Source organism: Oncorhynchus clarkii, chromosome 5 (assembly GCF_045791955.1).
Source record: "Oncorhynchus clarkii lewisi isolate Uvic-CL-2024 chromosome 5, UVic_Ocla_1.0, whole genome shotgun sequence".
Lineage (NCBI taxonomy): Eukaryota > Metazoa > Chordata > Actinopteri > Salmoniformes > Salmonidae > Oncorhynchus > Oncorhynchus clarkii.
Window position 1 is genome coordinate 58,264,322 of NC_092151.1, and position 26,447 is coordinate 58,290,768.

The 26,447-nt window shown below is 42.8% G+C and overlaps 3 protein-coding genes across 4 annotated transcripts; 1 reads left to right on the top strand and 2 right to left on the bottom strand.

The window, feature by feature from the left end:
• Positions 1-8,156: 8,156 nt before the first annotated feature.
• Positions 8,157-13,016, bottom strand: LOC139409092 (transmembrane protein 44). Its single transcript, XM_071153784.1, has 10 exons — positions 12,641-13,016; positions 12,418-12,547; positions 12,215-12,302; positions 11,743-11,906; positions 11,552-11,638; positions 11,204-11,371; positions 10,940-11,080; positions 10,596-10,700; positions 10,341-10,487; positions 8,157-8,426 (listed from the first exon to the last, which is right to left on the bottom strand). Exons 1-10 carry the CDS (start codon positions 12,820-12,822, stop codon positions 8,298-8,300), a joined length of 1,341 nt encoding a protein of 446 aa, XP_071009885.1. The 5' UTR covers positions 12,823-13,016; the 3' UTR covers positions 8,157-8,297.
• Positions 13,017-14,261: 1,245 nt separating this feature from the next.
• LOC139409091 (large 60S subunit nuclear export GTPase 1) lies at positions 14,262-21,392 on the bottom strand. 2 transcript variants are annotated; one of them, XM_071153782.1, is made up of 14 exons: positions 21,190-21,392; positions 19,417-19,543; positions 19,187-19,307; positions 18,952-19,038; positions 17,458-17,544; positions 17,304-17,364; positions 16,972-17,148; positions 16,454-16,849; positions 16,230-16,331; positions 15,972-16,115; positions 15,605-15,728; positions 15,394-15,473; positions 15,053-15,223; positions 14,262-14,894 (listed from the first exon to the last, which is right to left on the bottom strand). In XM_071153782.1, exons 1-14 carry the CDS (start codon positions 21,280-21,282, stop codon positions 14,703-14,705), a joined length of 1,962 nt encoding a protein of 653 aa, XP_071009883.1. In that variant the 5' UTR covers positions 21,283-21,392; the 3' UTR covers positions 14,262-14,702. The 2 variants fall into 2 exon arrangements, with proteins under 2 accessions (XP_071009883.1, XP_071009884.1); XM_071153783.1 differs by having other exon boundaries at positions 15,605-15,735; positions 15,979-16,115; positions 21,190-21,389.
• A 1,137-nt stretch (positions 21,393-22,529) lies between these two features.
• LOC139409093 (protein FAM43A-like) lies at positions 22,530-24,513 on the top strand. Its single transcript, XM_071153785.1, has one exon. It carries the CDS (start codon positions 22,753-22,755, stop codon positions 23,785-23,787), a length of 1,035 nt encoding a protein of 344 aa, XP_071009886.1. The 5' UTR covers positions 22,530-22,752; the 3' UTR covers positions 23,788-24,513.
• The last annotated feature ends 1,934 nt before the right edge of the window (positions 24,514-26,447 follow it).

Here is a 26,447-nt window from a genome sequence, read left to right on the forward strand (position 1 = left end):
ATAAATAGTCCCGACACAAATCTAGGGTTGCTACCCAAGCCGTCTGGTCGTACGTTCTATTGGTTCGGTTGCTCAGGGGCGCAACTTTGGTTTTAGAAGTGGGGGGACCTAAAAAAAAAATATATATATATTTTATCCAGTCGTATAAACACTCCAAACAGCCTATCCGACCGCTTGGAGGCATCTGCATTGTCCTAAAGCAAACCGTTACCTCGTTCTGTATCACATTCCATTTATAGAACTGGGGGGGACAAAAATGCAATTTCAGAATGTGGGGAGACATTCTCCCCAGTGCATTTGTTTAAGTTGTTTTCTAGTGAAATTTATTTGGATACATCCATAACAATGAGCTAATGAAGCACAATTTAATCTGTCATAGAACATTTCTCACTCTCAGGACACTGTTGTTCAGAGGAGCTAGCCAACAACGCAGCTAACACAATCACTTCAAACTGAAGCTGGAAAGACTGCAACTAGCTGCACTTTGTTTCATTGTACTTTTTTTCAATTTATATTTCTTTGAAATATCCATAAAAATGATGCCCGCTGATTCATGATTTCGACTGATTGAGAAACGCAGCCTGCCTCTCTGTTTTGTCCCGACTCCCGACACGTTCATTACAGTGGGACAGCTGGAGATCGAATTTGAATATTGAAACAATGTTGCAAATGTCGGAGACAGACAGCAAGGTTTATACAAATCTCTACTGTTGAAAACATAATGTTAGTCTAAAAGTAATAATAATGTCTATATGCTTTTTATAGTGCAGATCAAGTATATTAATTGTTTGGCTGGGCTGATGAAACAGTGGATTGCGCAGTCAGATGAAACAGAGTAAATAGGCATTTTTACATCATAAACTTAGCCAGTGGTAACTTTTTGCCTTGTGTTTTAGGTTATATTCCAGCTGAAAGGGTAATCTCCCAGTGTCTGGTGGACATTAGACTGAACCAGCTTTCCTCTACGATTTTGCCTGTGCTCAGCTCCATTTCGTTTCTATTTTATCCTGAAAAACTATCGTCCTTAACCATTACAAGCATACCCATAACATGATGCAGCCACCACTATGCTTGAAAATATGGAGAGTGGTACTAATTCGGGTGTTGTATTGGATTCGCCCCAAACATAACACTTTGTGTTCAGGACAAAAAGTGAATTGCTTTGCAGTATTACTTTAGTGCTTTGTATTATTACACACAGAGTCCATACAACTTATGTGACTTAAGTCCCCCCCAAAATACTGCAATTATTTAGGCTTGCCATAACAAAGGGGTTAAATACTTGATTCAAGACATTTCAGTTTTTCATTTTTTATTATTTGTAAAAAATAAATAAATAATAACACATAATTCCTCTTTGACATTATGGGATGTTGTGTGTAGGCCAGTAACAAACAAATCTCAATTTAATCTATTTTAAATTCAGGTTGTAACACAGTAAAATGTGGAAAAGGTCAAGGGGTTTGAATGCTTTCTGAAGGCCCTGTAGCATATGCATAGTCTATAATGAGCAAAAGCTCTAATAGCTTAGACTGGCTTGAATACATCCCATATCTATCTTCCCTCAAAGCGTGGGCTTCTATGACGTACTCACCAATCCTAAAGAAAAACAAGAAAGCCCATTCAGGACTGCTGCTTCAGATGTTTTAATCCTTGCTCCCAGTCAGTTGTGCAAACATAATTCCACATATTTATATGGACAAGACAGTTTGTTGTCATTTGCCCCAGTCTCAGAAGGGAAAATAATAAATCTCAGGGTCTGGACCCTCACAGCCCACAGGCCGGGGAACGCCAGCTCAGCACTCAGATGACATCAGAATGAATACAATGCACTGGCAGTGACTTGGTTTCAGGACCTGCATTTACAATATGCATGTGTGCTGTGCTGGTTTCTGCATGCCTGACACAATCTCTTTGGCTGCTATAACAGCCTCCACTCTTCTGGGAAGGCTTTTCACTAGATGTTGGAACATTGCTGAGGGGACTTGCTTCCATTCAGCCACAAGAGCATTAGTGAGGTCGGGCACTGATGTTGGGCGATTCGACCTGGCTCGCAGTTGGTGTTGCGGCATATCTGACCACGACTCCATTTTGCTCCTCCCTTCCAATAGGCAGAAATTCAAACAGAAAGCACCCATGCTACGGACTATTCAACGCTGGTCTGACCAATCGGAATCTACGCTTCAAGATTGTTTTGATCACGCAGACTGGGATATGTTTCCAGGTAGCCACTAAGAATAATATGGACGTGTGCAAACGGTCACTGAGTTTATCAAGAAGTGTATAGGAAATGTTGTACCCACTGTGACTATTAAAACCTACCCTAACTAGAAACTGTGAATAGATGGCAGCATTCGCGCAAAACTGAAAGCACGAACCACCGCATTTAACCATGGCAAGGTGACGGGGAATATGGCAGAATATAAACAGAGTAGCCATTCACTCCGCAAGGCAATCAAACAAGCAACATGTCAATATCGAGACAAAGTGGAGTTGCAATTCAACAGCTCAGACAAGACGTATGTGACAGGGTTTACAGACAATCACGGACTACAAAAGGAAAACCAGCCATGTCACAGACACCAACGTCTTGCTGCCAGACAAGCTAAACACATTCTTTGCCCACTTTTAGGATAACACAGTGCCACTGACGCGGCCAGCTACCAAGGACTGTGGGCTCTCCTTCTCTGTGGCCGACGTGAGTAAGACATTTAAACGTGTTAACCCTCGCAAGGATGCCGGCCCAGGCGGCATCCCTAGCCGCTTCCTCAGAGCATGGGCAGACCAGCTGGCTGGTGTGTTTACTGACATTTTCAATCTCTCCCTTTCCCAGTCTGCTGTCCCCACATGCTTCAAGATGGCCACCATTGTTCCTGTACCCAAGAATGCAAAGGTAACTGAACTAAATTACTATTGCCCCATAGCACTCACTTCTGTCATCATGAAGTGCTTTGAGAGACTAGTCAAGGAGCATATCACTTCCACCTTACCTTTCACCCTGGACCCACTTCAATTTTCTTACCGCCCCAATAGGTCCACAGATGATGCAATCACCATCACACTGCCCTATCCCATCTAGACGAGGAATACCTATGTAAGAATGCTGTTAATTGACTATAGCTCAGCATTCAACACCATAGTACCCTCCAAGCTCATCATTAAGTTTAAGGCCCTGGGTTTAAAACCTGCCCTGTGAAATTGGGTCCTGGACTTTGACGGGCCGCCCTCAGGTGGTGATGGTAGGAAACAACATTCCACTTCGCTGATCCTCAACACTAGGGCCCCACAAGGGTGCGGGCTCAGTCCCCTCCTGTACTCCCTGTTCACCCATGACTGCGTGGCCATGCACTCCTCCAACTCAATCATGAAGTTTGCAGACGACACAACAGTAGTAGGCTTTATTACAAACAACGACGAGACAGCTTACAGGGAGGAGGTGAGGGCTCTCGGAGTGTGGTGTCAGGAAAATAACCTCTCACTCAATGTCAACAAAACAAAGGACATGATTGTGGACTTCAGGAAACAGCAGAGGGAGCACCCCCCTATCCACATCGACGGGACAGCATTGGAGAAGGTTCCTCGCCTCCATATCAGTGACAAACTGAAATGTTCCACCCACACAGACAGTGTGGTTAAGAAGGCGCAACAGCATCTCTTCAACCTCGGGAGGCTGAAGAAATTTGTCTTGTCACCTAAAACACTCACAAACTTCTACAGATGCACACTTGAGAGCATCCTGTTGGGCAGTATCACCGCCTGGTACGGCAACTGCACCTCCCACAACCGCAGGGCTTTCCAAAGGGTGGTGCGGTCTGCACAACGCATCATCGGGGACAAACTACCTGCCCTCCAGGACACCTACAGCACCCAATGTCACAGGAAGGCCACTGCCTGTTCAACCCGCTATCATCCAGAAGGCAAGGTCAGTACAGGTGCATCAAAGCTGGGACCGAGAGACTGAAAAACGGATTATATCTCAAGGCCATCAGACTGTTAAACAGCCATCACTAGCACAGAGAGGCTGCTGCCTATATACAGACTTGAAATCATTGGCCACTTTAAATGGAACACTAGCCACTGTAATAATGCCACTTTAGCAATATTTACATATCTTGCATTACTCATCTCATATGTACAGTTGTGGCCAAAAGTTTTGATAATGACACAAATATAAATTTTTGTATGATGTCAATTTGTATATACTCCAGAACGTTATGAAGAGTGATCAGATGAATTGCAATTAATTGCAAAGTCCCTCTTTGCCATGCAAATGAACTGAATCCCCCAAAAACATTTCAGCCCTGCCACAAAAGGGCCAGCTGACATCATGTCAGTGATTCTCTCGTTAACACAGGTGTGAGTGTTGACGAGGACAAGGCTGGAGATCACTCTGTCATGCTGATTGAGTTCGAATAACAGACTGGAAGCTTCAAAAGGAGGGTGAGGAGGGTTACCTGCAAGGAAACACGTGCCGTCATCATTGCTTTGCACAAAAAGGGCTACACAGGCAAGGATATTGCTGCCAGTAAGATTGAACCTAAATCAACCATTTATCAGATCATCAAGAACTTCAAGGAGAGGGGATCAATTGTTGTGAAGAAGGCTTCAGGGCGCCCAAGAAAGTTGAACAAGCGCCAGGACCGTCTCCTAAAGTTGATTCAGCTGCAGGATCGGGGCACCACCAGTACAGAGCTTGCTCAGGAATGGCAGCATGAGTGCATCGGCACGCACAGTGAGGCAAAGACTTTTGAAGCATGGCTGGGTGTCAAGAAAGGCAGCAAAGAAGCCACTTCTCTCCAGGAAAAACATCAGGGACAGGTTGATATTCTGCAAAAGGTACAGGGACTGGACTGCTGAGGACTGGGGTAAAGTAATTTTCTCAGATGAATCCCCTTTCCGATTGTTTGGGGCATTCGGAAAAAAAGCTTGTCCAGAGAAGACAAGGTGAGCGCTACCATCAGTCCTGTATCATGCCAACAGTAAAGCATCCTGAGACCATTCATGTGTGGGGTTGCTTCTCAGCCAAGGGAGTGGGCTCACTCACAATTTTGCCTAAGAACACATCATACTTCAGTATTCCATTGTAACATCTGACAAAAATATCTAAAGACACTGAAGCAGCAGACTTTGTGAAATTTTTTATTTGTGTCATTCTCAAACTTTTTGGCCACGACTGTATATACTGTATTCTATACTATATATTGTATCTTAGCCTATGCCGCTCTGACATTGCTCATCCATATTCTTACTTAATTCCATTCCATTCCTTTACTTAGATGTGTGTGTGTTAGCTTTACAACACTCCAGCCGCTGCCTGGCATTGGCATAGTGATCTTCGGCTTGTGGAAACCCTTTTCATTAAGCTCTCGACGAACAGGTATTGTGCTGACATTGCTTTCAGAGGCAGTTTGGAACTTGGTAGTGAGTGTTGCTACTGAGGACAGACAATTTCTACGCACTACATGCTTCAGCGGTCCCGTTCTGTGAGCTTGTGTGGTCTACCACTTTGTGGCTGAGCCGTTGTTCCTCCTCGACATTTCCACTTCACAATAACAGCACTTGCAGTTGACCGGGGCAGCTGAACTGACTTGCTGGAAAGGTGGCATCCTATGATGGTGCCACGTTGAAAGTCACTGAGCTCTTCAGTAAGTCCATTCTACTGCCAATGTTTGTCTATGGAGATTGCATGGATTTGTACTCGATTTTATACACCTGTCAGCAACAGGTGTGGCTGAAATAACCGAATCCACTCATTTGAAGGGGTGTCCACATACTTTTGTAAATACAGTACCAGTCAAAAGTTTGGACACACCTACCTACTCATTCAATAGTTTTTCTTTAGTTTTACTATTTTCTACATTGTAGAATAATTGTGAAGACAAACTATGAAATAACACATTTGGAATCATGTAGTAACCAAGAAAGTGTTAAACAAATCAAAATATATTTTAGATTTTTCAAAGTAGCCAAGCTTTACCTTGATGACAGCTTTGCACTCTTGGCATTCTCTCAACCAGCTTCACCTGGAATGATTGTCCAACAGTCTTGAAGGTGTTCCCACATATGCTGAGCACTTGTTGGCTGCATCCCAAACCATCTCAATTGGGATTATGTCGGGTGATTGCGGAGGCCAGGTCATCTTATGCAGCACTCCTTCACTCTCCTTCTTGGTCAAATAGCCCTTACCCAGCCTGGAGGTGTGTTGGGTCATTGTCCTGTTGAAAAACAAATGTAGTCCCGCTAAGCACAAACCAGATGGGATGCCCTGCAGAATGCTGTGGTAGCCATGTTGGTTAAGTGTGCCTTGAATTCTAAAATAAATCACTGAGTGTCACCAGCAAGTACCCCCACACCATCACTCCTCCATGCTTCACGGTGGGAACCACACATGCAGAGATAATCCGTTCACTTACTCTGCGTCTCACAAAGACACGGTGGTTGGAACCAAAAATCAAACATTTGGACCCATCAGACCAAAGGACAGATTTCCACCGGTCTAATGTCCATTGCTCATGTTTCTTGTCCCAAGCAAGTCTCTTCTTATTATTGTTACCCTTTAGTAGTGGTTTCTCTGCAGCAATTCAACCATTCACGTCTCCTCTGAACAGTTTATGTTGAGATGTGTCTGTTACTTGAACTCTGAAGCATTTATTTAGCCTACCATTTATACTGAACAAATATAAACTCAACATGTAAAGTGTTGGTCCCATGTTTCAAGAGCTGAAATAAAAGATACAAAAAAAAGCTTATTTCTTTCAAATTTTGTTTGCCTTGATAATTTATCCACCGACAGGTGTGGCATATCAAGAAGATGATTAAACAACATGATTATTACATAGGTGCACTTTGTGCTGGGGACAATAAAAGGCCACAAAAAATGTGCAGTTGCATCACACAATATAATGCCACAGATGTCTCAAGTTGAGGAAATGTGCAATTAGCATGCTGACTGCAGGAATGTCCACCAGAACTGTTGCCAGAAAATGTGTTGATTTCTCTACCATAGGCCGCCTCCATGTCATTTTAGAGAATTTTGCAGTACGTCCAACCGGCCTCACAACCGCAGACCATATGTAACCACGCCAACCCAGGACCTCCACATCTGGCTTCTTTACCTGCAGGATTGTCTGAGACCAGCCACCCAGACAGCTGATGAAACTGGAGGAGTATTCCTGTCTGTAAAAACCCTTTTGTGTGGTAAAACTAATTCTGATTGGCTGGGCCTGGCTCCCCAGTGTGTGGGTCTATGCCCTTCCAGGCCCACAAATGGCTGCACCACTGCCCAGTCATGTGAAATCCATAGGGCCTAATTAATTTATTTCAATTGCCTGATTTCCTTATGAACTGTAACTCAGTAAAATTATTGAAATTGTTGCATTTATATTTTTGTTTATATATCAATTTATTGGGATACCCATCATTCTTGTCACAGACCTATGTCTTCAGCAGACATGTCAAAGGATATGTAATGTGGTGAAGAATGTGCTTTACAGTTTTGCTCGAATATATTTGTCATTTTATCAGAACCCAGGGAAGTCACTTGAATGCCCATCAGTTAAAACAACTCTGCCACCATACTATCCGCTAGTTAGAGAAACGGGCCAGACAGGCAGAGGATTGGGAGCTACTGGGAAGGACGGAGGAGCCCTTGTCCTCTAATCTGGCTCCAATCAGGTCTGCTGGGCCTTTCCCAGTTTAGCCCTGATAACCTGGCCTGACTAGGAAAATTCAGGAAGTGAACCCTTGACCTTGCGAGGCAGACATGGAGCGATATTGTTTTATTAAGGATGGTCTACAGTGACACATCCCGAATGGGTCTCGTTATTTAGTGCAGTCCATGCAAACGCCAAACTGATGAGTCTGGGTGTCATCTGTTTAATGAGTGGTGCAAACCCATTACAGGAAAGCTGTCTGAGGCGAGCTGAGCATCTGAGGAGCGATGACAGCATCTGTAGTTGACAAACTTACAAAGAGAATCAGATGCACTGCCATAGTGCATCCATTAGTAATTGAACCCATTAATTAAATCTTCCATGAAACTAAAACCAGCTGGCTCAATGTCCACATTGTTATGTCAACAAACCAATAACTTATTACACCCAATGAGAGTATAAGACATGACAAAAACAAAGTTTGATGGAAGATCAATTTTTGCACTTTTATTATCTTTATATTCACAATCCAAAACACAGATCTGACCATGTGATGTAATGAGGAAGTGTCACCAGGTCATTCACCAGTGTTTGAAATTATCACACCACTTCACCCACTCTGCTTTATACCCGCTTCCCAGCCTGTCAAATGATGCCACCACAGCTGCAGGTGGGTTTTGGGCTTGGGTTCTTCGGGCATTCTTGCAGGGGAAACCCATCCACGTTCTCTTTTAGCAGTTTGTTCCACTGTGCATTTGCATCTTCAAAATCCCACTGGAGAGAAGACAGTTGTGTTGTTACAGGGCAGAGATAGCGTTTACCCATTATGCATATTCATTATGGTTGACACATTGTTTATGTCTACCTCTTAATTACATTGTGTTCTTGGTCTCTAAGGAAATATTCTACACTGCAATAAAAACACAAATGTTAAATTTGTTCACTGCAACCTGCAAACTGTGATACTCAATGTGGTCACATGTTCAACCAAAAAAACTCCTCAGTCTTTGGAGAGCAGTGTCCAAAATGTTGAGCCAAGCCCCTGACCAGAAGGCAACACACAGGAGACCGTAAACAGCTCCCAAAATAGCAGAGCTGAGTGACGAATCTCCTATAGACTAGGCAACCATTTTGTGCCTGCTTCCGAGGCAGAATGGCCCTGCTATTCAATCCTTGATTTTTAAAAGCAGAATAATGGGGCCACAACGCAAATCTTGAACAATTCAACCCCTCCACCTCAACCCAACCCGAACAAGCGCTCAGCAGAAATGAGCAAGAAAAACAATACTAATGGGAATTCCAAGCAGCTTTCTTGTGGCTGGGGTTGTTTTCAGAGTAACAAGAAAACAGACCATTTATACAGAGCCCTGTGGTGAGTTTATGCAGCCGGCAAAATTGCAAAAGGCCTTTATTATTTCCTCATGAGATTTCAATACAAAAACAAATAGTGATATGCAAAAATGACCTAAATCCTTTGTCAACATCATGGTTTATGCTAATTATTTTTTTATATCATTCAGTAGTAAATTAAATGCTTTAAATACTTGGCCCGTTTGTTCTCCAAATAAGACCAAACAACTTTACAGCTGTATGGCCCTAGACAGCATCGTATTATATAATAGAAATGAAGGTAGAGGGGCATTACATTCAAAGAATCCAGAACAGCCCTTCAGACCTAAAGGAACACGTGTGCCAGGCTGCCAGCCCATCCCCACTTATGGATGATTTGTCTGAGCGTTAGTGATTGAAGATTATGCAATACGTGTTGACAGAACTAAACGGACTAACTGAACCTCCATCATATATTACTAAGTAACTGGACGTCTGGCCTTTATCAGACCATAGTTAATGCTAACCAAAGGCAAATAACATTTGAGATGTTAAGTGAACGGATGAAAAACCTCATACTGTACAAACTACAGCCCATAGCTGTAGAATGCCACTGCTGACAAAATGACAATGACTCAATTCAGCCATGTTAACTACATAATGTTCTGAACTCTTGTTTGGGCCCTACTGCTCTTTAATGCACTTTGCCAGGGGAGGTTCACATCATTTGCTTTTTCCTGTTTGGTGAATAGTATAACGTTCCAATTGTTTTCCCTCACACCATTTGCAATTGTTTCAGATTAAATGACATCCTCTGTGACTTGGCTTTCTGCAAAACCACAGAGAGCACCATTATTCGAAAGATGTGAGGGTGCCAATAGAAAATTCATTTCCCACAAGGCATTAAAAACATTGCACGCTCACCCTAACCATTCTAAACTTTTCCTAATTATGAGGATGACAGGTTGGTCATGAGTGGACTGTCACTGCACCAGAATAGCAAGTTCACATGGGAAGACCTGAGCATAATGAAGTAAAGTTAAATAAATAGTAAGTTGGCAAGCAAAGCACTTCAGAAGAGCTTGCAGTTAAAGGTCTTGATTTTACCTTCATTACTTGGTAATAGGCCTGCAATGTGTTCTGACAGAAAATTATCGGCTTCCTTGATGTGTAGATAAATCACAAGCAACTAGTGTGTGGAGGATGGTTGAACACTATCACAACCTTGTGGCAGAAAGTGGTTTTACAGTTCACATCTCTTGACTACCACATACTACACTTCACTAACTCAGAAGACCTGGACCATATCTCACTGTAGAAGATGATTTTACAGGATATAAAGATTTGTCTTCATCTGACCTCCAGATCCGAGTTGAGGGATGAGGAGTCTGAGAACGTTTCGGAGGTGCAGGGTTCATCCACTCTCACTACCCTCACTGTCCTCCTGAGGGGAAGGCTCTCTGAAACCCCCTCCTCCCTAGAGAGAGTCACCTCCTTTAGACACACCTGAAATCATACATCGAAGGAGGTACAAATCTGAGTTGTATGTCAAGTTTTTTTTAAATAAAATAAAAACTTTGCCCATGGCAGACGTTCTGAAGTCTTGACCCTCACCTTTCGCACGGGTTGAATGTTGACATCCATGTAATGCCCCATGTCAGCAAACTTTAGATTCTTCTTACTGGAGAGAACCCGGGGAGGAGCTCCATCCAAGTCCAACTCACATGAGGAAATAAGAGTGGTGTTTATTTAAAAAGAGGATTATCAAATACTGTGTGAAGCAAAGCCTGGATATGAATGAAAGAGTTCTCAAACTGCCATTTTGTCTTTCATTCTGTAGCTTAAAGATCTTTAGTTGGTCTTTCATTCCAATACTTTCTATACAAGTAAGTATTTAATCAGACATTCAGAGTCCAGCTCCCCAACCCGGGCATATGAAGACAGGACTGTGGGCTTACTGGGTGTTTTTGTTTTGTCTTCCCACTGGAGTTGTGCTGACTGGGGGGAGAGGAGCCGCCCAGGAGACTCTCTGTATCTGGAGAACCCCCCCCAGGCTGCTGCTCAGGGGTACCCTTCCTACACCAGGACAGGACCACAATCTGACCACAAAGTCAAGACAAAACTGAAAGGGGGAGGTTGGGGTTCAATTAAATTAGAACTCTGTCAATTTAGGGAGATGACCCGATATTCTATTCACATATTCATAAGCTTGAGAAGGATACAACAAGATCCAGGGCTGCACAGCACGTTGACGCCAGGAGCCACGGCATGGCTCTCAGTACAAACTCATACTGGGTGTCGTAAAGTAATATGGCCGAGGTGTAGAGGGCACCGGCCAAAGAGCACAGCAACCCAGAGGACACGTGTGCCCTTGAACTCTCCCCTCTGTGCTAAAAGATCAACGTAGAGGTTAAAGTGCTACGGGCATTATGCAGTATTGCGGTGAGCGTTATGTATAACGCTGTGTTTTACCACATAACAGTTGGCTTTGAGGGACTGTTGTGACAATACAGCAAAGTATGGGCAACTCAGACATGAATGGACGTGAACTGTGACGGGGTGTCACTTACTGCTCTGGAGAGGTCAGGGAACTTAGAGGTCCAGGCAATCACAAAAGAGAGTAGACCAAGAATGTAACCGAGGACCTCCATACGGTCCTGCCCAAGAAGACAAGCGTAGTCAGTGAGCCATTGAAAAGGTCACTCTGTAATTTATGGGAGGTAATAGAAGAGTGAATTCATAGGAGAATCTGCACACTTACATGCAGGAGGTCAGTGAGAAGAAGTCTTCTCCCAGTGAGAGGTCTGTCTACAAGCCCATGGCTGGTCCTGGAGGTTAGGTAGCTCCCTCCACCCACCACCAACAGCAGAGACACAGCCATGAAGTTCTGCCTCCTCCTCCTCTTCATCATCCTCAGCCTCTTCTCTGAGGGGAAAAGGGGGCGAAGGTTAAGGATTGCAGCTCTGATGACTGAATGTTGCCCATTGAAACATGAAAAAATATATTTCACAAGGCCCTCTCTTCAGCCTCATTTGTTTGGTATCTCTCAGCTTTATAGATAAAACATTTCTTTACTGTTTTGCCTATGCACATTGTGCAAGTGTAGGGTATTGATAAGGGCTTGTAGGACAGGATACAAAGCACAAGCTGTGCCAAAAGGGCTATTGTGAGCAACTCTGAGGAAAAAGGGCAAAAGTGATACATGTGTAAAAGGGACCCACCCTCTCGCTTACCTGCTCTGGTGTTCCAACGCAAAAATATCGGGAAGATGGAGATGAAATGAATAACTTCTACAGCTGCCATAAAACCACCCATTATGACCTAAAACAATCACAATGGAAGAAACATGGAATATAATGATGGACGTAGCAGGTAATCATGATCTTATGCAGTATAGGCCCATACAGGGTCTGGAAATAGAATATCGTTTTGTCACCTGAAGAGCCAGCTGATTGGAGAGAAATGCCCCGATGGTGCTGCACAAATTGCCAAAGAAACAGTAGAGGACACAGGCTGCCTCCTTGCCGGAATTCCTGTCCCGGCCTCTGCATCTCAGACATACCAGCCTTGAACAAGCATTTCGGGCAAAAGTGAAGTAAAACAACTATAATAAGTAGCCTTTACTCCATGTTTAAATGCATAATTACCCACATACTCACATAAAACACGATATTATCAAAAGCAGCACGGACAAACAGACGAGTCCGGTCGAGATGCAAACGTTCTGTCTGTTTGAAAAACAGGTCGATATAATGTCGTGGCGCCACCAAGACGTAAAGTCAAACGAAAGGCTTTCTGCTCTGCTTTGTCCATTTGTGACACTATGTGCTTCCAATCCCATATCTTCTAACTATGCCGTTGACCTAAAACAAATCTAGGGAATGGCAAAGCTGCGTCAGTGGCGCGAGCGACAGGTGGTGCACAGCACAGGTATGTAAAAGATGTGCGCGATTGTGCCCTGATCACATGCACATTTACTTCACAAAAGCGCTGCCCAATAGAGGCACTGGTTCAATATACGAATTTAAACGCATGATCTTGCCAGGGAATGTTGATGCATTTACTAAACAAATGGAGGTAGATGTAATGAGAAACTCGGTCAATTTAATTTATATTAATATGAAAATGTACTTCGCTTCTTTTTTTTTGCGTACACCAGTCATGTGCAACAAAGCAAATCAAATGCAAACCAAGGAAACCATTTCTAATGGTACAGTCAGACACATTTTTGCTGTACACTGAAAGATAAAAGGCAGTTCTCTTGAGAAAAAAATGTGAGCTATCGCAAAGATGGTCTATTATATTGATATTCGAGTGACAGCTCAAACAATGGAAATGCCTGTCCTCAAAGATGGAAGGCAGGCGAGAGGTGAGATCAGGTGGGACCATTCTAGCCAATGAAAGGGCAGATACCCGTGTGAACAGGCCATAGAGATAAATAGAAGATTCATCTTTGTATCTGTGCTATTACAGTCTGTGAAAGCGCCATTGAGGCTATCTCAATTTTAAAAAAGTAAATGGTTGTTCATTTGCTGAATGCTCCCAACTCATATAGGAATGCCCACCCAGTTAAGTACATTGAAATGGTGGCAATACTCACGATGAGTCCTCTATCTAGCTCTATGACAGCAGGCGCAACTCCGGTATACTGGTCGTTTACTGGGTAAGTTGCCAAAATGCCACGTGCGCCAACTTATCAGTGCATTTGTAACAACCTAACCATGATGAAACTTCTATTCGATCAAATAAGCCTCACGTAGCAAATGAGCAATTCATATTTATGTTGCCCAAGTTCGACAGACTCTCTGAAGAGTCTTTTTTTTTTACCTTCCCGCAATATAATTACCAGAAAGGTAACTCGAACCATTTTCGCTAAGAGCAGCTCTTTAGCTGGTTAAACAAAGGTTAGCAAAAATGTACGTTATGCCCAAATCAAAAAAGCTTACCAGCAGCCACATTATAATTGGACGTGGAAGTGTAAACTCTAAAATAACCTATTAACTACAAAAGGTAACTCCAAAACACGTTTTCGCTGAAAGGTTAGCTATGTGTTGGCAAAAATGTATGTCCAAGTCAAGAAAGCTTACAAGCTGCACTGGTAGCCTATTCACGGGTGCTTTTTCAATTCCTATGTGAGTGTAATTTGCTCAATATTAGGAGTTGACAAATAAAGTTGACATTATCATAAATATATTCTTCTCTTTTCTACTGTAGGTATGTAAGTAAAAAATTATATTCTGTTACTAGCGATATTCGTAAAAACATTGACATTTAAAAAAGCATTATTTTATTTTTTTAATATACTTTTGCGGACCCCCTGCTGAATATCCCTGCTGTAAAGTACAATAGGCTGCACCTTGTAACAAACATTATTGAAAAATGACAATTTTCACTGATTGATTTCCAATGAATTTCTTCTGGTTCAGAGTAAGGCTCAATCTCAGTTGCAGAAATTCCTGGAATTGAGTTGACCCCAACTCTGCTCTGGTAATAGTGGAATGTACTGTCACTGCAATGCATGATGAGTTACACAGAATATCCTGAATTATGTTTGATATCAAAAGGCAACCTTTCCCCGTTTCTCCATATTGCAAAAGTGCAATGGAGGTTATTGTTGTTGACCAGTATCTACATACCAATTCCTGTGTAATTGCATTGGAAAGTCCTTTGGGGGTTAACAATCCAAACTACCAGCGATTTCTAACAGTTTATAGATGTTCTTCAGGCATCCAGGTGCTTGGTGAGTCGACGTACTTTCTCTTTCTTGTTCCTGTTGCCATGCTTCTTCCAGGGTTTGCCCACAGGCTGTTCTAAGCCAGGTTTCCCTTGATTTACCAGTTCACGCTGGCCTACGCTGCCTTCCTTGTAACCCATGAAAGACTGGACCCCCTTTGTGAGCGCCCGAACATTCTCCTGGAATAAAAAAACACAATGGGGTTACTATCTGAATTATCCCATTTCACTACAACCCATGGTAATAAAGTAATCTGCCTAGACTGGCTTGAGTTTGGTGTCAATTCTGCAAATGCAGCATTTGAATGTAATTTCTATGGAGTTGCCTTCTACTGTACCTGATGGAAGAAGTTCTTGTCCACAAGATTCTCATGCCTCTTGACTTTGCTCGGTTTGTTGCCTATCTTGGAGTCTTCACCGTCTGCATCTCCGGCCTGGAACTTGCTGTGCTGGGGCTGGAAGTCTGCAGCACTGATGTGGGGAGGAGGGTGGCAGTACAGCAGTTTTCCCTGGAGATGGTCAGACAGAACCAGTTAGTGGTGCTGCTCTCCCATTACTACCGACTGAATTGTAGGTAAACAGACTAAACAATATTTAGACTATTCTGCCTAATAAACCAGAGTTGTACAACAAGAGCATGTATTTGGCGGCGGGAGGAGAAGGATGAGGGTTAACTTACAATGACGTAATCCTTGAGTATGTAACGGGCTGATCTCGACTGGTCAGGTTGTCCGTGTGTTGTCATGAAGCCCCTCATGTCTGAAAGAGAACCGATCAGAACAGTGCCAATGGCTTGTTCGGACTCCATCACTATCATATGGCTAACGTTGTGCTATGTCAGTTGTTCTACACTGTGCTGTACTGAATATGGTCAGGGTTTATAGTCTCACATCCATAGGCCATCAGTAGCTCCTCATAGTTGGGGATGCGGTCGGGGTCCTCGTCCTCTCGCGGGCGGATTATGTTGATGCCATAGGTGCCCTCCAGCACATCCCGAGGAATTGTCTGACACACGTGAGAAGTCTGTTAAGGCCTTAACCACACCGAACACCCAATCAAACATCTGAAAACTCCTTTACCGGTGTAAAATGTGCAGCTCTATTTTCGTCCAACTTAAAACAGATCTAACCGTGACTCAAATGTATTTCAGAAAGAGATTGTTCCAGTATTATCTATTGATTGGGACAATAAATATGACTCTTCTACACCCATAAGTTAACAGATGAGCGGTGTGTAGCGTTGGTAATTGAAGGATATGAGAGAGATGGCAGGCACATGGTCTCGTATCTGGTCGATGGGCAGGATCCCACAGCACATCATCTCAGCTTTAGTGGACACAAAGGAGGGCATGACCAGGCCAGGGCAGTCACACAGACACAGACCTGGCTCCACATACAGCGTCTGGAACACACAGAAACACACTTGAATGCTTTGACCCCACAAGAAAATAATGTATCGTCACCAAAGGAACACATTTTAAGAGGTCCAGCAGGCTACATCAGAGCCGGTCTTTACCTGAAAGTGCTTGGTGTGCCCAGGCGTGACTGAGACGGACACCTTCTTATTTCTAAGAATGGTGTTGATGGTCGAACTTTTGCCCACATTGGGATACCCCACCTGTTCAGAGAGTATATAGGAGAATTGAGATCCCACAAACGTCACTCCAAACACAAGACCTGTTCTCCTACTGCAACATTTGAGCCTATCGATTTCCAGTGTGTGTATCTGTGTGTACTCACCAGCCCCACTGTGAGCTCGCCCTCTTTCAATGTTGGCCCATCGTGAGCCGCCTTAAATATGGCAAGCAGCTCATCTTTTGTCAGCAGGCGACTGGAGTTGTGGAAGGAGGAGCCGTGGGTGGAGCCATCTATACTCTCTTCGTCGTCTGCCTCCTCATCCTCTGATGCCTCTTCACCCTCCGATGCCGTCTGCCAGTCTCCCTCTGCTACGCAGTCTTTAAACTGCTCCCCTTCAATATCGCTCTCCTCATCTTCTTCCTCCTCGCTCTCTTCCGCATTCTTCTCCTTGTTATCCTCTACCTCCTGTCTTCGGCTCATATTGTCGTTGTCTGGCATTCCCTCATCTTCATCCTCCGCTTCGCTCTTTTCATCCTCCTTCTCCTCCACTTCCATTCCCTGTGACGAGTGAACAAAGGCAGAAGAGGAGAACCCTAGCAACTTGTCATTCATCAGTCAAATAAAGTAACCAGGTTTAAACAGGCTAAGACCTTCCAATTAAAATGTGACTGCCTCCTCACCTTCTCCTCTGCCTCCAGCCTCTCGTTCTCCACCAGTGCGGACCAGAACACAGCGCGGAGGCCCTCTCTCTGGAAGTATCTGGCCCAGATCCTCCGCTGCTGCCGGGTCAGCAGGTCAGCCTTGTTCACCAGCAACAAGTTCACCTTGTACCGGGACACCTCTTTTACATAGCACTCCTACAGGAACCAGGAAGATCAATGGGTGAAATACCGCAATGTTTCCCCTACTATCAGTTTGGTGGGGTGGGTTCCCCCACCTGGCAATTTCATCCCACATTCAAGAAAAATTGGCCTCAATTGTTTGATGTGACAGCCTTAGGCCCTTTACTTACCAGGTCAGGGCAACGAAATAGCAATGGGTTTCTGGCATCAACAATCTGAACAACAATGTCACTGCGGAGGGAAATTCACAACATTTCCACCATCATACAAGGCATCGAACAGATGACAATCAGTGTCACAAGACCGAGCAGCTCTGATTCCTACCTCCTCTCAATCACTCTCCAGAGCTGTCTCCAGAAATCCAAATTCCTCTCAAAAGGTGTGAGAATCATTTTCTGCTCCTCTTCAAGCCTATAAAACAAGATAAGATAAACTTCCAGGCACTGCTGACATAAAACAGTGTTAGGAATTTAAGGTGAATTAAAGGGTTATTACTAACTCATAAGACCTTCAGGTTTTTTTCTTCTTCTCCCTAACCCCCAACTTTTGGAAGTAACAGCGCTTTACCAGGTGGTTGAGAAGTCAAGAGGGTCATACTAGCAATGCCATATTAGAATGGCAATTTGCATTGCATTTTTACTCATCTCAACAATATTAAAACAATTACTTTAGGTCTGCTTCAATGGCTTTTATAGGTTGGTAAGCACAGCTAAATAAATGAAATAAGGACATTATTGTTATTTTGTATGTCCAAACTTGAATATGAAATTAAATGGAAATGAATGCGTTTTCAGGTGGTGTATAGTGCGATGTCCCTTACATTTCAAATGATCCCGGTTCTTCCATATTTCCACATGTTCAGACTACATTTTGAGATATGATAAAGTGGCATTTTTTTTATTACTATTATAGAACTCGCTAGTTTGTAGTCCTAAAAAACAGAAATGAGTTATCTCTGTTTCGTTCAGCCATTTCTATGGTGGAAATAATGGAGTTTTGGGATAAATACATGTTTTGGAGATCTTATACATTTTAGTCTAAGATAATAGAATCAACCTTTGTGCTTGTTTTGATTACATAAATGCTTCAAAATTCACAAAAAGTGACATTAGCTGATGAAGATTCTCATTGAACAAAACACAAGATCTCCTAAGCCTGTGTTTACCAGACTTTATTTTCGGCATTTATCCAAAAGCACTACAAAAAGACATTGATTTCCCCATAGGCTTTGGCCAATGAGCCATGGCGGAGTTAGTGCCTACAAAAATACTTCATTACTATTGCTCTCTATAGGCATTATTTTATAGACGACCTTAAGTCTGAATATTGATTAATTGTCCACGTAATGTGGTTGATCCAATTTATGTTGCGTCAACCATTCAATAATATTTTCCACACTTTTTTTTTATATACAAAATTCTTACATTGTAACTATTTAATTTCATATTCTTACTCTTTAAGAACTACTAACAGGATGGTGCAGCATTAATCCCTCACCATGCCTTTTATCCCATATGTTTGGTTACCATTTTTTTGTTCTTACAGCCCTCTGAGTAAGCAAAATTAGAGTGACAACACTGAACTGCAGGAAAACAAAATTATACAAATTGTGTTAATAGATGCAGGAAGGCTGTTGGAGTTGATCAATCAAGTTCAAGTGAAGATTTCTTTTCACGTCAACTTTTAAATCCATTCCCAAAACATGCTATAGCAGACAATTAAGAATAGGGTTAAAGGTTTAATGCAGGCACACAATCTATAACATCAAAACAATTACATCCTATTCAATTAATGGGGGGGGGGGGGGGGGGTTCATACTCTGCCAGTTCTCTTCTCCACTCCAGGAAGCTGTCTCTCTCTGTCTGCTGGAGGACCTCTGGACTGGTGCCTTCATCCCAGTGAGGCCTGAAATATTACAAGAAAAATAAGGCAGTAATGGAACATCAGATGCAATGCAATATTAGCACAATTCTTACTTCTAAGACAACTAGAAAGAAGACATAAAATACATGTTGACAGTGTAATAACTTTGGAGTCTCTGGGCTTACTGCACCTTCGTGGAATTCTGAGGAGTTGTTTGTTCTCCTCGTGCAGCTTCTTCAGCTTTGCCGTCTCCTCGGCTGTCAGTAATCCTGCCCGAGCTTCAGCTGCCACAAACTTGATGTTGAGCTTTTCTGGGGAAACATTTTATCCATTAGTTGCATCCTGGGAATCCAGTCTAAAGTACTTGTAGATGACCGTTTTCAAGGATCACTTGTCACGTCAATGCAATAGAGTATTTACCTGCAACAAACTCTGTCCCGGCCATTTCAGCAGTTGCAAGGAAGTCATCCATAGAGCTCTGTTCAGTCACTGACTGCAGGTTGAGACGACCCCAGTCGTAACCATCGTTCAGTTCACTGGTGTGGAGCTGGCAATGTGAGATCAAGTTTAGTCATCAGAAAGCTGTCTAGCTAGCTACAGCTAATAAGACAGACGGTCATTAAAACATGTACAGTGCCTTCGGAAAGTATTCTGACCACATTGTTACATTACTTCCTTATTCTAAAATTGATTTAATTAAAGCAATTTGACAAAGCAAAAACAGGTTTTTAGACAGCATCAAGTCTTCTTGGGTATGACGCTACAAGCTTGGCACACCTGTATTTTGGGAGTTTCTCCCATTCTTCTCTGCAGATCCTCTCAAGCTTTGTCAGGTTGGATGGGGAGCGTTGTTACACAGCTATTTTTAGGTTTCTCCAGAGATGTTCGATCGGGTTCAAGTCCAGGCACTGGCTGGGCCATTCAAGGACATTCAGAGACTTGTCCCAAAGCCACTCCTGCGTTGTCTTGGCTGAGTGCTTAGGGTCGTTGTCCTGTTGGAAGGTGAACCGTCGCCCCAGTCTGAGGTCCTGAAAACTCTGGAAGAGGTTTTCATCAAGGATCTCTCTCTACTTTGATCTGTTCATCCTTGCTTCGTTCCTGACAAGTCTCATAGTCCCTGCCGCATGATGCTGCCACCACCATGCTTCACCATAAGGATGGTACCAGATTTCCTCCAGACGTGATGCTTGCCATTCATGCCAAAGAGTTCAATCTTGGTTTCATCAGACCAGAGAATCTTGTTTATCATGGTCTGGGAGTCCTTTAGGTGCCTTTTGGCAAACTACAAGTGGGCTGTCGTGTGCCATTTACTGAGGAGTGGCTTCCATCTGGCTACTCTACCATAAAGGCCTGTTTGGTGGAGTGCTGCAGAGATGGTTGTCCTTCTGGAAGGTTCTCCCATCTTCACAGAGGAACTCTGGAGCTGTCAGAGTGACCATCAGGTTCTTGGTCACCTCCCTGACCAAGGCCCTTCTCCCCAGATTTCTCAGTTTGGCTGGGTGGCCAAGTCTGGAAAGAGTCTTGGTGGATCCAAACTTCTTTGATTTAAGAATGATGGAGGCCACTGTGTTCTTGGGGACCTTCAATGCTCCAGAAATGTTTTGGTACCCTTCCCCAGATCTTTGCCTCGACACAATCTACAGACAATTCCTTAAACCTCATGGCTTGGTTTCTGCTCTGGCATGCACTGTCAACTGTGGGACTTGTGTGCCTTCCCGAATCATGTCCAATCAATTAAATTTTCCACAGGTGGACTCAAATCAAGTTGTAGAACCAACTAAAGGATGATCATAGGAAACAGGATGCAACCGAGTTTAATTTCGAGTCTCATAGCAAAGGGTCTGAATATTTATGTAAATATTAAAGTTGTTATCTAAAAACCTGTTTTAGCTTTGTCATTATGGGGTATTTTGTGGAGATTGCTGAGGATAATTTTTTATTTAATCCATTTTAGAATAAGGCTGTAACGTAACCAAATTTGGAAAAATTCAAGGGGTCTGAATACTTTCCAAAGGCAATGTAGTTAATTTTCAACAGGTCAGTATTCACCAAATTCTGCTTTCCTCCAATTAACGTTCCTCAGCGAAATAGTAAGGTAGAACTGGATAGAACCCTGTTATATGTTTAGCTCGCTAACTAGCTAGCTAGCTGTTGAAACATGTATCATCAACATATAGTAACAGTTAACGTTACCCAAGTATCGCCCCTCTTGTTGCCTCGGCCTGCGTTGAGTCTCTCCTTTATCAGTGATCTCCCGAGCCCCATGGCAGACTTTTTCTTACCCATTTTTTCGATTTTTGTTTAGCCTTGCTTGTTAACGTTACCACAAATCTGTTTTTGTAAAAATGTAGCCCATGTGAGAATTGTTATCCCATGAGGAAGTGAAACGGAACGTCCCAACTTCACTGCAGAATGACGAATAACTATCGAGATTAATCGCGTTTTCTCTAATGTATAATTAGACTTATTTCTGGAGATTATTGAACCTGGAGGTTATTGAATCAAACTCGCTGTGTATTTGTATAGCTTTTATTAGGATTTAATGTAATGATTTGTGCATTGACTTTTGATTTGTGGTACATTCCAAAAGATGTGTCCAACACTCAAAAATGCATTGAAGGAAACATCCTTTGGCAAATAATAGTTCCGCCAAGGACAAGGTCATGTGACAGATGCTACCACCTAAATGTCGATACTAAATTGTATTCATTTCTAAATATATAACCTACTCAATATATTTATAATTATATTTCTGCAACACAAACTAGTTCAGATAGATTTGCAAACTATATTTTTTGTAGGCCTTATATATATATATATATATACAGTTATTTCTTCCTTTTTGTGGGGAAAGTTTTCAGAAGATTCCACACTTTTGTTTGGGGGTGTTTCATGAAGAGACTATTATACTCTAGCCTAATTATACGTATAGCCTACTTGTAACATTCTTATTCTTAAATGTTATTTTATTTTAAACTTGTTACAGACGAATGAAAGAGGCTTGAACGCATGTTATCAGTACAGGGGGAAACTCTGTATCATTGCCAACAGATGGCAGCATAAAACAAAGGATGAGGACCAAAATAATTATTTTGGTGCATTGCCATACATTGAATAATTGACAGCAAACCAGCGTTAATTTGTATTATACGATTGATATAATGAAACTTTAGGTAGACTATGTATAGGCTCGATTTGTATCCCTCTTGCATTTAGATTTATGTTTTTAAACGAACTAGAAACAGAAGTTATATCCGTTGTGTTCTGAGGGAATGTAGGCACAACGGAATTATTGTTGCAATTTACAGGACGGATGTATATAAGCTGTTATCAGTTTTGTATATTAGCCTATATTTCCCAAATTCGTATGATTTCAGTTCATAAATAAACCTTTGTAAGTGCGCTCTGAGTGCCACTTTTATCCTCAGGGGAGAGCTGTTTGACTTTGGTCTCCTCCTCTATGTTCCCTGCAGAGACACTGAAATGGTTCAACCCAGTATATATCCACTGTAGACCATCCCACTCACAGCAGAACCAACCTCACAGCAATCATTAACCGCAGAATGGGATAGCGCAGTTGTCTGGTTATGGAGAAGTCTTCAGAGGATGAACAAATGCATTACAGGATAACTTGACTGTTTGTTGTATTGGAGTTGCTATTATATGAAAAGGGTCAGTAAAAAGATAAGATTTAGTTGCAGTAAAACGTTCGCTGTAGTTGTAGATTTTTTGCTGTTTACGTGACACGACCATATAATGCTGCCTTGGAAGAAGAACAAGTTCGACCTGATAGATGAAGATAAACAGTCGAAGCAGAAGGGTTATGCCGTGAGTTTGAACTACTCTGCGCTGACCTCCTTTGCAAAGTCTTGTCCGGAGAGTGCTTTGAACAGGGTTGGAAGCATGTTCAAGTCAAAAAGGAAAAAGGTGAAAATTACCAGCGAAGACCCCACATACACGGTCCTCTACCTGGGCAATGCCACCACCATCCAGTCGAAAGGAGAAGGCTGTACGGACGTGGCTGTGAGCAAGATTTGGGGCAAGAGCGAAATGGGCAAAAATGGCACGAAGATGAAACTGACCATCAGCTCGCAGGGAATCCGGATGGTGCATGTGGACGACAAGGCGAGGAGACCGGGACATTTGTATTTATTGCACCGGATAACCTATTGCGTTGCCGACCCAAGATTACACAAAATTTTCGCTTGGATATACAGACATGAGATGAAGCACAAGGCAGTGATGCTGCGGTGCCATGCGGTGCTGGTGTCCAAGCCGGAGAAGGCAAAGGCCATGGCACTGCTTTTGTACCAGACCTCGGCAACAGCGCTTGCTGAATTTAAAAGACTCAAAAGGAGGGACGATGCAAGGCACCAGCAACAGCAGCTGATAGGGGAACAAACCATACCCCTTGTGCCTCTCAGGAAGCTTCTAAACGGACAGTGTTATTACAAACCCCCGGTGGAGCGCAGCAGGAGCGCACCCAAATTGGGCTCTATCACAGAGGACTTGATCGGAGAGGAGGAGGAGGAGAAAGCGATGCTCTTTGAGTGTGAGGACATTCTAGACACGAATGACGATTGTGTGGGCAATGGTAAACAGGAGCTGTCCCAGATTATCAGTGACCTTGGAGAGATGTGCATTGGAAACGACGTACAAACACTAAAAGCGGACTTTAGGGTTACCCGACTCCTCTCCGGGGAGAGCACGGGCAGCGAATCGTCAATAGAAAGCAACCAGGAGCCAATTTCGGTCTCTAACGGATTCGAGGGGGGAAGATGCAGGAAATAACATAAATAAGTCTGCATTGTCCTGGAGCCAAAATTGCCTCCACAAATAATTTGCTTTTCTGTTTATTTCACGCTGTCCATTAAATGAGTGTAGGCAATGCCTGTAGTATTGCGGCTCCTCGTGAAGGGATATAAGAGGGCTGTTACAATGATTGTGGACATAATCCGCACAAAAAACACCTATTATTGAATGATATTCTGGGAAACAAAGGATAGTCTACAGAAAAGGGGAGGACTGCATGCTGAGACTGAACCCCAAACTCGCAGTGCGCACCAGGACAGTGATTTCCACTCTTCAATAAGAGGGTTTGTATTAGAGCTTGTTTACCCAACCTATTTCCCTCATGGAAATGACATTCTTCTTGAACACCATTGTCCACGAATATGTAACTTTACGTTTTAAAAGCACGTTTACTTTTTGGCTCGATGGGTTAGAGTAGATGTCCCTCACTCTCCTTTCAGAACGCTTTTCTACAATTAAAAACTGTTGTTAAATTCAGTCGAGTATTACGTTTATTAGGCTATGTGTATAATATCGTTTTCTCGTAGGCCTATATGGTCTCATAAACATAATGTCATATCTTTGCTGTGCAAAAGAAAATTACCCTAATGTATTCATATGTACATCGTAAATGCATTATGTGTATACAGATATCCATTCTTTTTTAAAGGAGAACATGTGGTTTGTTTATGTGAACCTTAAAAAAAGACCAATACAAAATAAAAATGAAAGAATATGCAGGCGTTTGTATAGTTCATGTACTCATTTGGTACATTACTTCTAAGAATCCAGTATCATTTCCATAGAGTATGTGCACCCTGTAATTTGATGCCTCAACTTTACCCCTCCAAATTTAGGTCCATGCATGCACCACTGGGTTTAGAATTGCAATGAGTTAATGGAACATATCAGCATTCACACTTTAAATTTTTTTATGGCCCACTTTTTTGTATGTAGCTGATTGATAAAACATTAATTTACCAACATTACACCCCTCCACCCCCATCCTTGGGAATCACACAATTTGGGGAAAATAGTTTTAGTGGAGGTTGGCATGCATGGGAGAGACATCTCATGGCCAAGTTTATTCTGGGAAAGGGAAAATACTCTCTTGTTCTAATGATTTCTAGTAAATTAGTCAACTGTCAGTTCTCTCACAGACAGTTCTGCATTGCTCAGTTTATTTTGGTGACAATGTTTCAAGAGGGTGTTACATGTAGTAGATCCATTACTTGTTGAGTCGACACCTGCAGTGAAAATCACACCGCAAACAACACCTCTATTTTCTCTCCAGCTCTGTTTTTGAAAGGTGGGCTCGCTGTATCGCAGTCACCATTGTAATTAGGGGATTTCTAGAAATGTTTCATGATTGTTATTATGGTTGTAGTCGTACAACAGGAACAGGCCCAGGTAAACCACTAGGGGCTCAAGTCATTAAAGAGGGAGTATTGTGTTACATAAAAAAAAACGTAATGTAAGACCAAGGTGTCTATTTATAGTAGTTACTAAGCTAATTCTTATTAATCTATTATTACAATTTTGTTACTGCAGAATTTGGTACAGATTCAAGTTCCGTACGTACTTTACAAATAACGATGTGTATCAATACATCTGAGTCATGTGTGTATGTTAGCCCAATTGTCAGCGTGTTTGATATTTAAAGTCTTGCCTACAGCCTAGGTTGTCTTGCCTAAACAGAATACGTTCTTATTAGGCTCCATACAGATCCTATTCAATTCGTGACTCTATGTTCAGGCTCACACACACGTGTGACCTACAGTATCTCTTAGGGTGCTATCTGCGTTCACAGACTGCCGCCACACTGCTACTTTTATTGCTTTTCTATAAGTAGAAGGACTGTCACGGAAGCTTCCCGTCCATGCTCTACCAAACACGCATAGCAACAGGCCCACATGAATACCACCAACTGTATTCAGATCCTGCCTGTCACATTGAGTGGTATTAATAACACAGTAGTGCCACCATGGTCACAGCACTGCTCTGTCGGGGCTGTCACACTACTGGGCATGGTGTTCTTAAGATCATATTTCATAAAAAGGGAGCTGAGGGCAGTCTCCACTCTCTGTGGCTGTCTGTCTGCAAGGACTACTGTATTGATATGGACATTAGTATTCTAGTTGGGGATAGTTTAGTGCTGCTTCAGTCCAGCATTAGCCTCAGTCTGTCTGCCAGTGCTTTACTCCAGAGCACTCTACAGCATGCAGAGATGCTACTTCAGAGGCAGCCACTTCTACCTGTGCTGCGGCACAGTAATAAGAACTGAATTAGAGATGAGGCGAGAAAGGTGAGCTTCTTCCCTGTTTAGAATCCAGGTGATGTGTGAAGGTGTCTTGTTATATGAACAGTGCCTATTGCACTAAACCAACAGACCGTCCCAAGACCTTTCCAACACTTCATATATAGCCTGGATGGCCCACCACGGCTCTAGAAATGGGAAGTCAGTGCTTTGGGCCAATCAATGATTGCCCATGGGTCCTATAAAAAGCAACACATCTCCTCATTTTGAATTGATGCAATGGTGGTCACTAGGACACAGTAAGACAAAACTACACAACACCAAGGCTGTGTCACTCGCTGCACTTTCTTTCTTTCAGGGAGTGGATGGAAACTGTACTGGGGGAATCGAAATAGCAACAGTG

What these genes read in the sequence shown, in the direction of transcription:
- LOC139409093 (XM_071153785.1), top strand. Translation starts at nt 22,753, where the DNA reads ATGCTGCCTTGGAAGAAGAACAAGTTCGACCTGATAGATGAAGATAAA.
- LOC139409091 (XM_071153782.1), bottom strand. Translation starts at nt 21,282, where the DNA reads ATGGGTAAGAAAAAGTCTGCCATGGGGCTCGGGAGATCACTGATAAAG. An exon ending in TGGAGAGTGATTGAGAGGAG is followed by an intron (nt 17,365 to 17,457) that starts GTAGGAATCAGA and finishes TTCCCTCCGCAG; the next exon opens with TGACATTGTTGTTCAGATTG. An exon ending in GCTACTGATGGCCTATGGAT is followed by an intron (nt 15,474 to 15,604) that starts GTGAGACTATAA and finishes GTTCTCTTTCAG; the next exon opens with ACATGAGGGGCTTCATGACA.
- LOC139409092 (XM_071153784.1), bottom strand. Translation starts at nt 12,822, where the DNA reads ATGGGATTGGAAGCACATAGTGTCACAAATGGACAAAGCAGAGCAGAA. An exon ending in TCCCTGACCTCTCCAGAGCA is followed by an intron (nt 11,372 to 11,551) that starts GTAAGTGACACC and finishes TTGATCTTTTAG; the next exon opens with CACAGAGGGGAGAGTTCAAG. An exon ending in ACATTCAACCCGTGCGAAAG is followed by an intron (nt 10,488 to 10,595) that starts GTGAGGGTCAAG and finishes GTATGATTTCAG; the next exon opens with GTGTGTCTAAAGGAGGTGAC.